Source organism: Diceros bicornis, chromosome 28, assembly GCF_020826845.1.
Source record: "Diceros bicornis minor isolate mBicDic1 chromosome 28, mDicBic1.mat.cur, whole genome shotgun sequence".
Taxonomy (NCBI): domain Eukaryota; kingdom Metazoa; phylum Chordata; class Mammalia; order Perissodactyla; family Rhinocerotidae; genus Diceros; species Diceros bicornis.
In genome coordinates, this window is record NC_080767.1 from 11052599 (window position 1) to 11068119 (window position 15521).

General features: G+C 41.4%; 1 protein-coding gene across 1 annotated transcript in view; it reads right to left on the bottom strand.

Moving 5' to 3' along the window:
- Positions 1-1085: 1085 nt before the first annotated feature.
- The window catches only part of LOC131393166 (bile acid-CoA:amino acid N-acyltransferase-like), a 31591-nt gene continuing 17155 nt past the window's right edge, over positions 1086-15521 (bottom strand). Inside the window, exons 2-4 of the mRNA XM_058523664.1 lie at positions 11810-12326; positions 6810-7012; positions 1086-3790 (exon numbers count right to left, since the gene is read on the bottom strand). Coding sequence (XP_058379647.1) covers positions 3194-3790; positions 6810-7012; positions 11810-12275 — 1266 coding nt within the window. The 5' untranslated portion in view covers positions 12276-12326 and the 3' untranslated portion in view covers positions 1086-3193. The remainder of the gene's footprint in view (positions 3791-6809; positions 7013-11809; positions 12327-15521) is intronic.

A 15521-nucleotide genomic window follows, 5' to 3' on the forward strand; every position in this document is an offset into this window, starting at 1 on the left:
CATTGATGGTGGGATGTAGCCACTGTGGAAAACAATATCATAGTTCCTCAAAAAATTACACAGAAGCTCCACTTCTAGGTACACATCCAAAAGAATTGAAAACAAGGACTCAAACAAACATTTATACACCAGTATTCATAGCAGTATTATTCACAATAGCCAACCCAGATGTCCATCGATGGATGAATGGATAAACAAAATGCTAAGTATTTCTACATACGGTGGAATATTATTCAGTCTTAGGAAGGAAATTCTGACACATGCTACAACGTGGATGAACCTTGAAGACACTATGCTAAGTGAAATAAGCCAGGCACAAAAGGACAAATATTGTATGACTCCACTTATATGAGGTCCCTAGAGTAATTAAATTCATAGAAACAGAAAATAGAAAGGTGGTTGTCAGGGACTGGGGTAAGGAGGAAATGGAGAGTTATTGTTTAAAGAATATGGAGTTTCACTTTGGGAAGATGAAAAAGTTCTGGAGATGGATGGTGGTGATGGTAGCACAATGTGATAGTATTTAATGCCACCATATTGTTCAGCATAAATTCACCTAAAAATAGTTAAAATGGTAAATTTTATGTTTTGTCTGTTTTACCACAATAAAAAGATATGCCAGAACCTCTACAAAATTTTGTTCATATAATTTTAAAAATTAAATAAAAGTAGTATGGAATTCATTTCTGTTTTAACTCTAGCAACATAATGTGCCAGAATTGGAGGGTAGTTTTTTTAGATTTTGTCATATAGTTTAACTTAATTTTAAATATTTCTGATTTTTCTGATATATAAAATGTTAAAAAATATAAAGAGCTGTTTTGGATTGAAAGTATCCACTATAATATAGACAAGATATAATATATTAAACATCAATAAAAATCTAGGTTATCTTTAAAAAAAAAATTACCAGGAACAATAGAATACCCAGGATAGAGCTACTAGCTTTTAAAGAGGAGATAGTTTTTGTCCTAAGTAAGCTACTATAGGAAAGAAGGAAAACTTTTGAATTCTTTTTATGAAACAAGTACAACACTGATATAATACTTGGACAAAAAAAAGAAAAAGAAAACCCACACACAAAAGTCGTTCAATCTTATTTATTAATGTTAATTAAGAATACATCATGAACAAGTGAGTTTTATTCTATAAATATAAAGATGATTCAATACTAGAAAAATAATTCATCATATAAATCGATCTACAGAGAAAAACCATACAACCCTTTCTAGTGATGCTGACACAACACTTGAAAAAAATCCAAAACCTTCTCGGTTTAAAAGAAAGATCCATAAAATATAAATTGAGGGATATATATCAGGCTAAACACCAACATCACACCTCATAGATAGAGGCATTCTTCCTAAAGTCCAGAACACGAAACAAGAAAAATTATACCCATTACACCTATTATGATAACTATTATACAGCATATTGCATATAGCATATAACATATATAACTATTGTATAGAATATAGCATAGGAGGTATTAGCCATCGCAATTACATGATTATTGTAGTCAAAGGAGTGAGGTATTCTGATTGGCCAGGTCTGGGAAATGTGAAAACTTATAAGTGAGAGACAAGAGAGGCTAACAGCTCCACTCACACCGAGTGGAATGATTTCACTCTAAACAAAGAATATCAGAAGGCAGGTAAAAGAAAAAGAGTTTAGGCAAATACAACTGAAGTGTCCTTATATTACTTCTATTAATCTAACTCCTCATCACCTCCCCATCATACCTACAAAATGATTCAAAATACTTTTCTACTGGTTCATCTTCACCTTGATTATCCAGCAGTCACCTACCACTTCCATCCATCGCAATTCAGTAGCTCAGGACTATTTGGGCTGTGACTTGCCCCTTAGAGAACATGTCTCAAATTTGAACTTGGACAAGGTAATTTGGGTTGCTCTACACCCAAGATCATCAAACTATGTCTTGCAAGGCAAATCCAGCCTACAGCCTGTTTTTTTTGCTGCCCGTGGGCTAAAAATGGTTTTTACATTTGTAAATGCTTGGAAAAAAATGAAAAGAGGGGCCAGTTAAGTTTGCACGTTCCACTTTGGCAGCCCAGGGTTCACCAGTTCAGATCCTGGCTGTGGACCTACTCATTGCTCACCAAGCCATACTCAGGTGGCACCCCACATAAAAGGACTAGAAGGACCTACAACTAGGATACACAACTATGTACTTTGGGGCTTTGGGGAGAAAAAAGTAAAAAAAAAGAGGAAGATTGGCAAAAGATGTTAGCTCAGGGCCAATCTTCCTCAACAACAACGAATAAATAAAAAATAAAAAGAAAATTACTATTTTTTCACACGTAAAAATTATATTAAATGCAAATTTCAGTGTCCTTAAATAAAGTTTATTTATTCAGCCACAGTTATTCATTACATCCTATCTATGGCTGCTTTTGCGCTAAAATGGCAGAGCTGAATAATAGTGACAGAGACCTTATGGCCCACAAAGCCAAAAACATTTACTATCTGGTACTTTACAGAAAGAGTTTGCCAGTCCCTAATCTAGAGGCATACAATCCACACCATCATGGCTGCTTTCCCAAATTGCAATTCTTTAATTTCAGATTGCTCCTCTCTCAAAATGGTGTACACTTAGACACAAAAATTACTTTATTTTATTAGTATTTGTTGAATTATTGACTGCAGACTGATTCAATGTTGTTATCACCATATCAGCGTCCATATTACCTTAGAATAATATTTTTTTACCCAGCTCTAGTTTTCCAATAACAATGAACTAACCATGAACCATGAGCATATTTTCAAATATGAGAGATCTAAGCATATTTAATTTGAGTTTTAAGAAATCAAAGAATATCAGCACCTGGTTCTATTCATGCCTGTTTTACAAACCACGGGAGTCTGTGGTTCATTTTTGGTCATTTTTTTCCCTAGAGAATTGCTATAATTGTAGACTGGAATATTTTCAGGAAAGTAGAGCTCTAAGTTTATTTCTAAAAATGCAAACCCTCAGTGTATGATATCGGATTAAATGGAAACCATTTTTCCCTTTCCAAAGTCAAGACATGACCATTCTGAGTCCTCCTGCTTTCTCTTGCTATAACTTCTTTTTACAATAAGAGCTCAAAGACATTGTTCCGTGAAGATCAAGTGAAGGTCTGGTAAAGCACCCTATTGCTTTTCTATTTTCCAGGAATGTTGACTTTCCTCAGAGTCGACTGGTCACAACTGGAATGAGGTGCTTCCTGAGAAACTTCTGGATCTCCTTCCAAGAATGTTCCTGTGCAGCTGCATGTGGGATCACCTCTCCTCCCCAGAGCACCAAGAGGTGAAGACTGGAGATCTGTGAGGCACAGCACAGCGGGGAATAGGGAGGCTCTATCAGGTGGCCCGCCCCAGGATAAGATAACAGGGTCCAATTCTTCTTCCCATTTCTCCTCAGCTGTTCTGTGGCTTGCTTAGCACATGCTTTAGTGTTGATATTCTTATCATCTTCTCCCACAATGAAGAGGAAATGTCCCTGGGCTTTTTCAATGGGGAGAAAAAATGTCTGATTGGCCTTAGCTCTAGTTGCCTCAAAAATGTGCTGAAACTCTGATAACCCTAAGGCACTGATGGATAGTAATTGTGGAGAGATGGGCAAGGGCTGATGTATCTGACCACGATATACCTGTGGAATTTCAAGAATGAAGTTGGGCCCATTAATAAGCACCGTGGCTGTGACTTGTTTTAGGTGAATAGCCATGGAGAGTCCAATCTCTGCTCCTTTGCATATGGAGACTACCCCAATGCCTGGACCAAGGACCTGAAAATAGTGGAAATGAGATGTTGATTATATGCATTATTTGACAAAACTCTACAATCTCAAACAACCAAAGAACTTCAATGGCAAGTGGGGACAAAGTAAGTGCTAATCCCACCCACATACCCAGGTCTAGAGTTCTGAAATACACAATGTATGTTCAAAGGAAATACTCCTTCAAGAATACGTCAGGCTTTACTCACTGAGTACTATGGATTCAGCATTGTGTTAGGCGCTGAGTTTAAAATGCCCAAAAGAAACACCAATGTAGTAGGGAAAATAAGAAAAAGGCATGTAACTATTGTGAATAATATGAATCAGGGTACAATCGATTGGTTAACTTTGTTGCACCAATTCTGAGATCTCTAGAAGTTCAGGAGAAAGGGCATTCTGTAGGAAAACATTGAGAAAAAGGTGAGATTAATAGGATAGAGCATGGAAACTTGAACAGAGGATTCTAGACTTCCTTTGGTTTCTCCAAAAGCTTTCTCCTTAAGAGAAAGGTTTCGTAAAGGAGGCTTGGCTCAGCTTCTTCTGTCACTGTCCATCATCAAACAAGCATTTTTAGATCATCCAGCCTGTCCCAAGCACTGGGAGACAGAGAGGAAAGGCATAATCTCTTATCATCAAGGACCTCCCTGCCAGGTGAAGAGAAGGAGGGAAAAAACAGGCGATTAGAGGATCTTATAAATTCTATGACATAAGAATGCAATAGGCCAGACAGCAAACCCAGATTGGCAGAGAATAAAGGCAAGATCAAAGAAAGATTCTCACAGGAAATGGGCTATGAGTTGACTTTTTACATTAAAAAATGAGAGCAAACTAGAAGGAATGGTATTCTATGCTGAGTGAAGCAGACATGGTCAACTGCCTATACAGGAACCATGCTCCACAATTTCAAAGCTAACGTGACCTTCATTTTGTGGGGCATAGCAGTGTATCCAGTCCCAAGGGATAAATTCTGGTGGATCTGAACCTATCCCCTTTTGCTACATACTTTTTCAGCCTCTCTTGTAAGGCCAATACCTTCAACCTAGGGTGTTAGATTTCCCCCACATAAAATGGCATAGAATCATGAGGAGAAAGCCTAGATTCCTGACCATTCTTTCCTGCTTATGACACTGGCATATTGGCTTAATGCCTGAGACTGCCACAGCTGTCTTGCGACCCTCAGGAGAAGGCCCGGAAGTTCAGAAATGTCAAACCAGTCTCCTTCACTGAAAACTCCACTAAGTTTCTGAACTAAAGCTGGAACCATCTATCTCCAGATCTGTTACATGAGAGAATAAAATGCCTTATGTTGATGTCGTTTAAGCCACCATCAGCCATTTCTCTGGGAAACATAGCCAAAACATTCCTAATGAATTCACCATAGGAGGAGCATGTGCAAAAACCCAGAAGCAATGCGTTTAGGGAACCACAGATAGTTCTTCGTTATTTGAGTTTAGAGTATAAGATGAGAGGTAGCAAAAAAAGGCTGGAAAAGAAAACAGCAAACTGATAGTGAATAACTTTGAAGGACATGCTAAGTGGCCTTGACTCTTTTCCCAACTACAGAGGAGAATTAGGACAGGTTTTAAGGATAGGCATAAGATAAGGCTGAAGAAGTATGCAGAGATTAGATCATGGAAAGTTTTATCTTACATGCTAGGAAGCCTGACTTTTATCCTGTAGTAAATTGGGAGACTCTTAAGCAAGTGAGTAAAAAGGCTCTGCTCTAGAAAGACCGATCTTACAACTCTGACTTGCAAAATGGAGGCAGAAAGGCCAGAGCCTATTGCAATGGTGCGGGGAAGAAATGAGGATGCCCTCATAAAAAGAAAACAACATGTTTATGTTATGTATATGAGTGTTCAGTTCCCAATCACCAGTTGGGTATGGGAGAGCAAGCGAGAAGAAGGAGTTAAACACGATTAGTTTTTATGGCACAAAATAAAGCCTTGATTCTCCGTGAGCACCGGATTCAGGCGCGGATAGTTTCAGAGAGCCACGTTTCTTCTAAAGCCTTAATTGATCCCCGATATTTTCTTAGGAAAACAGGCATTTTATTAACTAATGTTTGGGGTTTTGTTCTTACTATTTGGAAAAATATGAATGAATGTACCACTTGTATCCAGCTAACAGAAATGTGAGAAATTCTTAGGGTAAGAGGAAAACTATTTAATAATTCAAGGACAATTCCATAATATGCATCAAAAATAGCAATTTAAAAATTCAATGCACCAGTAGCTTGTCAGCAATTGTTGTTCATCTTACTATTGCAATTCTGACCATATTTTGGTGACATTTATATGAAAAAGGATGTAGTATAGACACTTAATTTTACTTCGATCAATTCTTATTAAGAAAAAAATATTAGCGATTAAAGAGGAATAACACGCATCAATCCGATTATAGCAGCAAAGCACACTTTAAAATTTAAAAAGGGTATGTGAGTTGGAATACCACAGCATTATGTTTAAGGCCTCCCAAGTAACTAAAAACTTAGACCCACTCTTCAAAGAAATACAGATTATCTGTCTGGTTAAGTGTGGTGATTTAATAATTATCAGAGAAGATGATAGTAACAACAATTGCTCATGTTTATTGAGCGTTTAGTATTGCCAGTTACTCTAGTAAGCACTTTGCTGGTACTACCCCCTTTAATTCTCACAATAACTTTACGAAGTAGTATCACTACAATATTATTTAATAGATGAAGAAACTGAGCATTAGAGGGTCTTAGTAACTTGCCCAAATTCTCACAACCTGATGAGCTGGAGCCAGAAATGCAACTCGTTTCTGTCTGAATCCAAAGCCAATGCCTTTTGATTCCATGATGGACACAGGCTAACTTTCTATGCATTTTGTCTTTCTGAGCCAAAGACACTGGATGCAAAATAAATCATGTGCATAATATAGATATGTAATAGACTTTTCAGATTCACTGAGGGAGACTCATACTTGGAAGTTAAGGGAAATCACAGAATATTATGATTATTAAAAAACAGGAAATGAAATCTAATGAAAGGGCAAAAATTACCTTAGGATGTCTCAGGAGAAAGTTGGCAGCTTCCTCAAAATATTCCAAATCTACTTTCTCTAGTTTGGAAGGCAGGTCTTCATAGTCACGGTAAGCCAAGGCCAAGGCAGCAAAGCCATGACTGGCCAGGAGACTGGCCCGGAATTCAGTAAGTCCACCAAAACCACCAAACAAATCAATTACTCCGGGGAAACAGCCGTCTCCTGAAAAAAATAAATAATGTAAAAATAAAACAGAATTGAGTACGAAGGGGAGGTGAGGAAAAGAGAAGAAAAATATGACAACACAGAGAAGAAATGCGTCACAAATTTTGGAATTAATGTATACATTTTCAATAGAATCCCCAAATTTTCAGCCTTGTATCTGGGGCAGAATTAAAACTGATTGAATATATAATGGAACACAGTATCCAAAAGTTTGATTGGGAACCACGTTCACTGGTGTGTTTAATCTCTGCAGCCAAGGAGAAGTGGAGACTCATAGTAATTCATTGCTATAGTCTTGGAGTAAAGAAAGCCATAGAAGTTAGGCCAGGGCTTCTTAACCTGTAGAGAGGTACACAAATAGGCTCCAGAAAATCAATGAAGGTCCTGAAATTATATGCAAAAAATGTATGTTTATATGTGCATTTTACTGATGAGAGGATCAACAGATTTAATCGGGTTCTCAAAGAAGTATATGGCTCAAAAAAAAAGGCTTCAAAAGTATAAGGCTTCAAAGAAAAAGGTATTAAAATGATTATTGTTGGCTCACAAACTAGCCCCCATACTCACGCAGGTCAAGGAGAGACCGAAGAAAGAGGCAGACCACTCCAGATTGGTAGGTGGCAGGTTTAATAAGAAAGGGGACTTATTTACAAGGCTTGTCTTGGGAGGCTGCAAGACGAGTAGGTCTCGGCATCTGCCCGTCAGAATCTTAAAAGTTTATATAGTGGCCTTAACTGTGTTCAGTTACATCTACCATCCAGGTGGTCTCATCAACACCTTACTCTCTTAAGGCTGTGTCCTTAGAACAGCTCCTACTATGGGAATGGTAGGCAGAGCATACATTCTAAGGACAGAGACGGGAGTGAGGAGCCTCTAATTGCCAGGGTCCGGCTCACAGGTCAACCAGAAGTCATGTCCTCTTGATGACCTCCTCCAACACTCCACCACTCACAACCAGCTCTTACAATCTTACATGTCCCCCTCTCCTGCACTGTGCCCTGAGTGGTCAACAAGGGGTTTCACTAGCACGGAGGTGGCTAGTTTGGCAGCTATCTGGCTGTACTGGAGGCAGATACCACAGCAACAGTATAGGCACATGCAAGAGAAAACGCAGATTAAGACAATGATCCCCAAAACAAGTAACAATTTTTTCCACCCAGGGCCCCTTCATGCAAACCACTGATTTATTAAGTCCCCTAGGGTGGGGGTCAGATCACTCAAGGCATTCACTTGTGTCTTCATATGATTTAATAAAGATAATACATTAGCAGACTCATCAGATATTCTGTTTGGATAATGGCACAGGTGCCTCCTTGCAAAGCAGTGATACTGTCCAAGGCCATCCTATTTTGGAAGACAGCTTTTCTCGTTAGAGGCATTTCAGTGTTCAGTAAGGACATACTTTGTTGGCTATCATTTAAGGCTTGCTGGGTGAGTTTAGTAAGGGCTTCTATGTGTGCTATAACATCTCCCAGGCCAATGAAGGGGATAAAGATGGCGGTCAAATGATCATCCCAGTGGAAAACAGAATGTGCCCATTCGGCCTTGAGGAGAGGGAGGTTGGCAGCTTTCGGAACTTGACCTGGTTGTGCATACTATACATGTTGGCTGAGGGAGGCAGTACTGTCAGGCATGAGGAGATGGACTGGGGGCAGGATATGCCAGACTGGGACCGCCCCCACATTCTCCCTTCTCTCAATGGTGCATGTTCCATTCCAGGTATAGTGCATTTCAACAGGTCCAGCTTGCGGCAGGACAATGGAATCCCAGTGGAGTTTGAGTAGTTCCACCTCACCCAGGGGCGTGAAGTAACTCACCCATCCAGGTGGGACATCCTATTGCAAATTCGAGTAGATAATGCCTCTCCAGGTGTGATATTGCTTGGTGTTCTCAGCAGCACAGCACTTTGATCCATGGTGAGAGTCAGGGCAATGACTATTTCCTGCAACTTCCATACCTTATGGTACTGGGTGTCTCAGCAGGGGTCCCCAGTCTGGCATATAGGACAGCAGGCCCTACTGGTTGATCATTCAAATCTATTAAAGACTAGGACAGTACTTTAGTCCACCCAGTCAAGGTGGTTTTTCCTGTTGGTAATTTAGTAATATACTGCTTTTTCCATTTTTCCTCGCCACTAACCCTGCTGCTTGCAAGATATAGGGGAGATGGAATCTCCGTTCGATGTTCTTTTGCCCAATCTTGTATATCATGATATTTGAAATTTGACCTCTGTTCACTGTCTAGTCAATGAGGGTATCTATATATGCTACTCAGCTTCTCTAATCTCCTAATGGTGGCAGCCTGGTTTGCATGACAACAGGGGAAAGCTTGGGTTAGGTCAGGCACAGTGTCCACACAAACCAAGGCATATTTAGAATCCTCACTTGGAGGGAGGGGGCCAATATAATCAATTTGTCTGTCCCTCACCAGTTAGGAACTCTAGTGAAAGGCCCTAGACTCCTTTGGCAGTTGCCTTGGGCGTTGTTTAGAATACACATGACATGTTGTCACTACATTAACCAAATCAGTGCATTTCAAGGTCAGTCCAGCATCCTTGGCAATACATGATCCCACCTGGTTGCTACGGAGGCCGCTCCTTCTATGCACCCAATCTACTATATCTACTGAAGCGTCATTTGCTAGGGCTCATAGCCAGACTAGGGCATCAGCTTCCTGACTGCCAGGGAGTGTCAGCACCTTATGCGCTGGGATATGGAAGATGGTGAGAGCTGCCTCAGCTTTTGTAGGCGAACCCAAATGTCTTTCTACATACCTGATCCCGCAAAGGCTTATTTATGATCATCCACTCCTCAGCTTTACATTGTCCAAGCCATAGCGTTAGTCTCTTTAGAACAGCCCAATGGTCAATGCAAAGGGTTAACAGCCAGGGCTCACCAGCCAAACTGCTCTGCGTTCAGCCCACTGGCTGCTGTGGTTTGTTTCCATTTCCAGGCATCAGTGGGAATTTCCCCCGTTCTCTCTCTGCAGGCTGCAGGGGCCATCACAGGAATAGGGGTGGGGACATTTGGAGGATTCACACGCTCTACAGGGCCTAGGAGCAGCCGCATTTCTAGAGACAGTGGGCTGGCCGATACACTGCTCCTCTGCAAATAGGCATGCCACTTTTAAGCAAAGTAGTGGTTTGAGCCATGGCAGCGGTGGGTCGATGGAACATATTCTCAACCTACCCCTGGGAAATATACTTAACTACCCCTTGATAGGACAGGAAGTTCTTACCATGATGTGCTATTCCTTCATGAGAGGCTCTACCTGGAGGAGCACTGTGTACACTGCTAGGAGCTGTTACTCTGTGGAGGTATTTCAGATTTCTGTCCCCTCCCAGAGCTGGGACCAAAATCCTAGGGGTACTCTCTCCTTCTGTTGTCTCTGCCACAGTGCCCAACCCATAACTTCCGGAGTCACAGATAATCTAACTCAAATGGTAGCCCTGCTGGGGCGATGCCCAGAGCTTTAATCTGCTACATTAGTATTTTTCCCTCCTCAGAGACAGCTTACTGTGCTGATCCCCAGTCCTACACATGCCCTTTCTTTACCAGGCAATACAAGAGATCTGACTCAACCTCTTTTTGTCTCACACAACTCAACCCGTCTTTTGTACCCTGACAGAACAAGCACCTTAAGCAGGAGACCCGGCATGTGCAAAGTCCGAAAGGGTTCACAGACAGTACACCCTGAATGAGCACATCACCCAAGATGGAGAGCCTGCACTAGTATTCAGGTTTTTAACTGAGTTGGGATCATAAGGCACAGAAGTTTGTGCCACCTACTTCCTGATCCCTACACACAATACAGTGGTTTATATGCTAATTACTAGGTGTAAAAAAATTCAAATTTATCTAAACAAGTGCATGGGTCATGGTGAATTCAGAAAAGGAAGCTTTTATTCCTTCTACACCATCTAGAACTCTATGCTGTCAGAAACCACCTCTAACAATTCAGGTTTCCTCAACCCATCTCAGTTCTAGAAAGTGACTATTTAAAAAAAAAAAAAACCGAGACAGGCAATGCATCCTGATGATGTGATGGCTGTATCCCAGACCAAAGCACATATCAGAAGAAGGGGATCTCAGAAATACCTGAAACCTGGACCTGCCAAGGGCTACTTCTGGGAAATTAACCTTGCTTCGTTCACAATAAACTCCGAGAAATGTAACAATAGATGTTTTGAATCACTTATTGATATGTGGAGATCACTGTGGGAAACTATGAGTGTTCTGGTAAGTTTTATAGCCATTAGGGAGTATGTTGTATTATCTGCTGATTTTTGGAATATTTTATAACTATGAAATATTTCTGGAACTAGAGAGTATAAATTTTCTTTGCATCCTCTATATTTCTTGCAATATTTAAGTCCGTTATATCATCAGTTTATTGTGGCAATTGTGCAATGATCTGTGCCTAAATTGAGACTCAGATATGACAGAACCCCCAAAATAAGCTGAGACACAGTTTCATGATATCAGGATGTAGGTCTCCAGATAGCCAGGCTTCAATACAGATAGATTTCACATAAATCCAAAACTATGGAAATCCCATAATGCAAGGACTCTATAAGCTATATGTCATATCCTTAGATAAGCTCCAGGATTGTTGAGATGAAACTTGAGTTGGAATGGAGTATCACCACATTCTTGTTCTGACCCAAAGTGAATCACGATTCTAAGGCAAGAAAGAACTGCTCTAGGTATTATCCATGTCCAGGTTAAACTTCTAGAAGAATAAGGCATTCAAAAGAGAAAAAAGGATGACAATAACCAGGGTAATTCTACTCACCTGGAGGGAGAAAGAGGACTCCCCGAAGGCGGCCTTCTCGGACTTGGATTCGTGTGACACCAGGTGCTGCGTACCACCTCTCCAAAGTCAGGCTGACATTTGGAGCAGTGGAGGCATTGTCGATTAAGATTACATTTGAATTATAGAGTTTTAGTTGAACCTGGAAGGGGCTATTCATCACATCTCTTTTCAACAGTCTAGTTAATATCTTTTCAGGTTTCAGGGACCAGAAGAGACCCATGGGGTGGACTCCTACATAATCACCTCCAAGTGAAGAAGCATGCTCCAGGTCCACCTCACCAACTTCATTGGCCCTATAGTAGGCTTGGGAATGAAACAAGTTCCCCATTTCATCTTCTAGCGAGGCCTGCAGAAGCACTATCTGAAAGGGAGTCAGGCCTGTAGCTCGGATATGCACTGGCTCATCGACAAGTGCACTTGCAGGGGTAGCCGTCAGCTGAATCATTGTCGCAGTGTGGCACTTTGAACGATTCTTCAGTAATGTCTTCAGTACAACCTTGAAATAGAAAGAAATATGGGAGAACGAAATAAGGCAGTGATAAGGTTAATGAAAGGTGAACTGGACCAGGAATGCTTGGGATCTGGCTCTAACTCTCCAGTTATTTAGCAAATATCCTGCTATAATCTTCGACTGCAAGACGCTTGAGAGCTTTCAACAAATTTCTAGAAGATATAAAGTAAGTTGATAAGTTTTATAATAAAAATGAACCAGGGTTGAGGAAGGAGCAGCCAAAATATGCATGAATGGTATCAACACACCCAAGGAGGATATCACAATCTGCCACCCAGAACCCTTGAAAACTCAGGTGCAGTGGAGGATAGGTGTGAGATGGGAGGGTGAAAATAGGAGGATTTGTTCAATGTGTGTACATGTATGTGTGTATATATATATATGCAACAGGTGACTCCATTATTAATCCCCTCCCCAAGTCCTTCAAGCGGAATTTCTAGCATCTAAAAATTTACCTCCAATAGAGCATAAAAAATAAATAGAGGGATCTTCTCAAAAGAATGAGAATAAAATCTTGAGGAGAGCAAGGAGGTTGACACATGTATTACTCCCTATAGAAAAAATACTCACAGCTTCATAGTTAGGATTTACCCAGTCCTAAGCAAAACTAGAAGCTGACAAGCCCTTCAGGTACACAGAAGTCTTGCTTAGCTTTTTTTTTTTTTTTTGTGAGGAGATCAGCCCTGTGCTAACATCCGCCAATCCTCCTCTTTTTTTGCCAAGGAAGACTGGCCCTGGGCTAACATCCATGCCCATCTTCCTCCACTTTATATGGGACGCCGCCACAGCATGGCTTGCCAAGCTTTGCAGCAGTGCGCACCCGGGATCTGAACCGGTGAACTCCGGGCCGCCGCAGTGGAGCACGCGCACTTAACTGCTTGCGCCACCGGGCCAGCCCCTTGCTTAGCTTTTTATAACCTTCTTCTTAAAAATTAAGGACTATCCTTCTCCTTTTGGTTAGTGTGGAGAAAACCACAAAACTGACCATCGTTCTCATTCTAATAACCAAAATTATCCGGGTAAACTACAAAATCAATTGTGCTTTTGTCTTTATAAATTCGTTAGATTGCCAAGAATGCAAAGAATCTAAACGAATTAAACCAGTGAGTGACAAGCTCCTCATAGTAGAGAGGAAATTTTGTCTCCTACGCAGTGACTTGCAGTTATGATAAAGCAGCAAAAAAGAAACCCCCGGGGGCCTGCCCAGTGGCATAGCGGTTAAATTCGCGTTCTCTGCCGCAGCTGCCTGGGGTTCGCAGGTTCGGATCCCAGGTGTGGACCTACGCACCACCCATCAAGCCGTGCTGTGGCGGCATCTCACATACAAAACAGAGGAAGATGGGCACAGGTGTTAGCTCAGGGCCGCTCTTCCTCAAGCAAAAAAAGAGAAAGATTGGCAATGGATGTTAGCTCATGGCCAATCTTCCCCACCAAAAAAAAAAAAAAAGAAACCCCCATAGAGAAAAATGAGAAATCAACAGAAATTTTAATGCATTTTTTTTTTTTTTTGTGAGGAGATCAGCCCTGTGCTAACATCCGCCAATCCTCCTCTTTTTTTTTGCTGAGGAAGACGGCCCTGGGCTAACATCTGTGCCCATCTTCCTCCACTTTATATGGGACGCCGCCACAGCATGGCTTGCCAAGCAGTGCGTCGGTGCGCGCCCGGGATCCGAACCAGCGAACCCCGGGCCGCCGCAGCGGAGAGCGCGCACTTAACCGCTTGTGCCACCGGGCCAGCCGCTTTAATGCATTTTTAATGGATGTGTGTGGGCTGGTTTGATAGATTAGAATTCTGAGAAACTGTGGCCTCAGAGTAAGTCTTTCTCCAACTGCCAACTCTTTCTATAGGACTTGACCATGTGGTCAGGGAAAACACATCAGAGACTGAGAGCAGAGATGGGAGCAGAGAGAATGCATCTGAGGCATTGCAGGCCTTTATATAAAGCAGAGCAGGTGCCTAACTTTACACACCTGCAGCAGAGCACAGACGGAAGCTGGGGCCTACAGACAAGCAGATAATTAGAATTCAGCTAAATTTCCAGTGAATTCCTAAAGGCTGAGTGTGAGCTAGAATAAACATAAAAATACCTGGAAGCTGCAGACACAAGAGAAGTTTGCATCCAATAGCAGGCTCTTTTCCATGGACCTTACTAGCTGATTATAAGAAAGATTTGAGCCGAGAAGAGACTGGAAATAGTTTTCCTTACTTGTGCAGGCCTGGAGGAAGGTAGCAGTCACCACTGTAAGAAAGGCACAATGCCCCACCTAGTCCTTTTTTTCCTGAGAAATAAATGGTTTAAACGATTAGAGGAGAGGATGATGAACTGAGTCGTTCCCTGGAACTGAGGTATTTCCTAAGATGTAAGACTTTCAGTGCTAAAACCAGGACAGTCCCAGGAAAACCAAGAGGGGTTGGTCACCCTACTAAAGTAAGAACAGCAAACTCTGTCACTCCCAAGGTATAGGAGAAGACCCATTGCTACTGGGTACAGGAAAAATGAATGAAAAAGAAAAACTCTATTCCTGGAGGACAGGAAATCAACCTGGACCCAAACAATTAGAGGTCTCCTATCACTGGGAAAGGGCAGGATCACTGAGAAATCTCCATCTCCAGACCTAAGGGCACAGGGCCTGCCAAAGACTGAGTCTCAACCAGGACAATGGAAACCATCGCGGCCTCCCCATGACCAGGCTAGGGAGCAAGAAGTAATAAGTAACAGCATGCTACCACTTAGGGTGGGCAAAAGCATGGAAAGAGACACTTTCTGACGTGCAGGCACACAGGGAAGGCCTAACGCTGAGGGTGGAAAGTGAACGTTGAGAAAAACTCTCTCGCAAACTAACCTCCCTTCTAAACACCACAAGATTTTGAAGTTAGTGATATAGTGAATGTAACCATAGCAACAACAACAAAAAATGAGCTGGCTCTTCACTAGATTGGCCCCAGGAACGGACCAGCAGCAGAAGAGGAATTTCCATTTCCAGACATAAATATTTACATCAGTTTTTACCGTTCTATATACTGTCTGACAATCAAATAAAAAATTATGAGACATAGCAATAGCAAAAACACAAAGAATCTGATTAAAAAATGGGCAGAGGATCTGAATAGACATTTCCCCAAGGAAGGCGTATAGATGGCCATCAGATATGTGAAAAGTGCTCAACATCACTAACCAT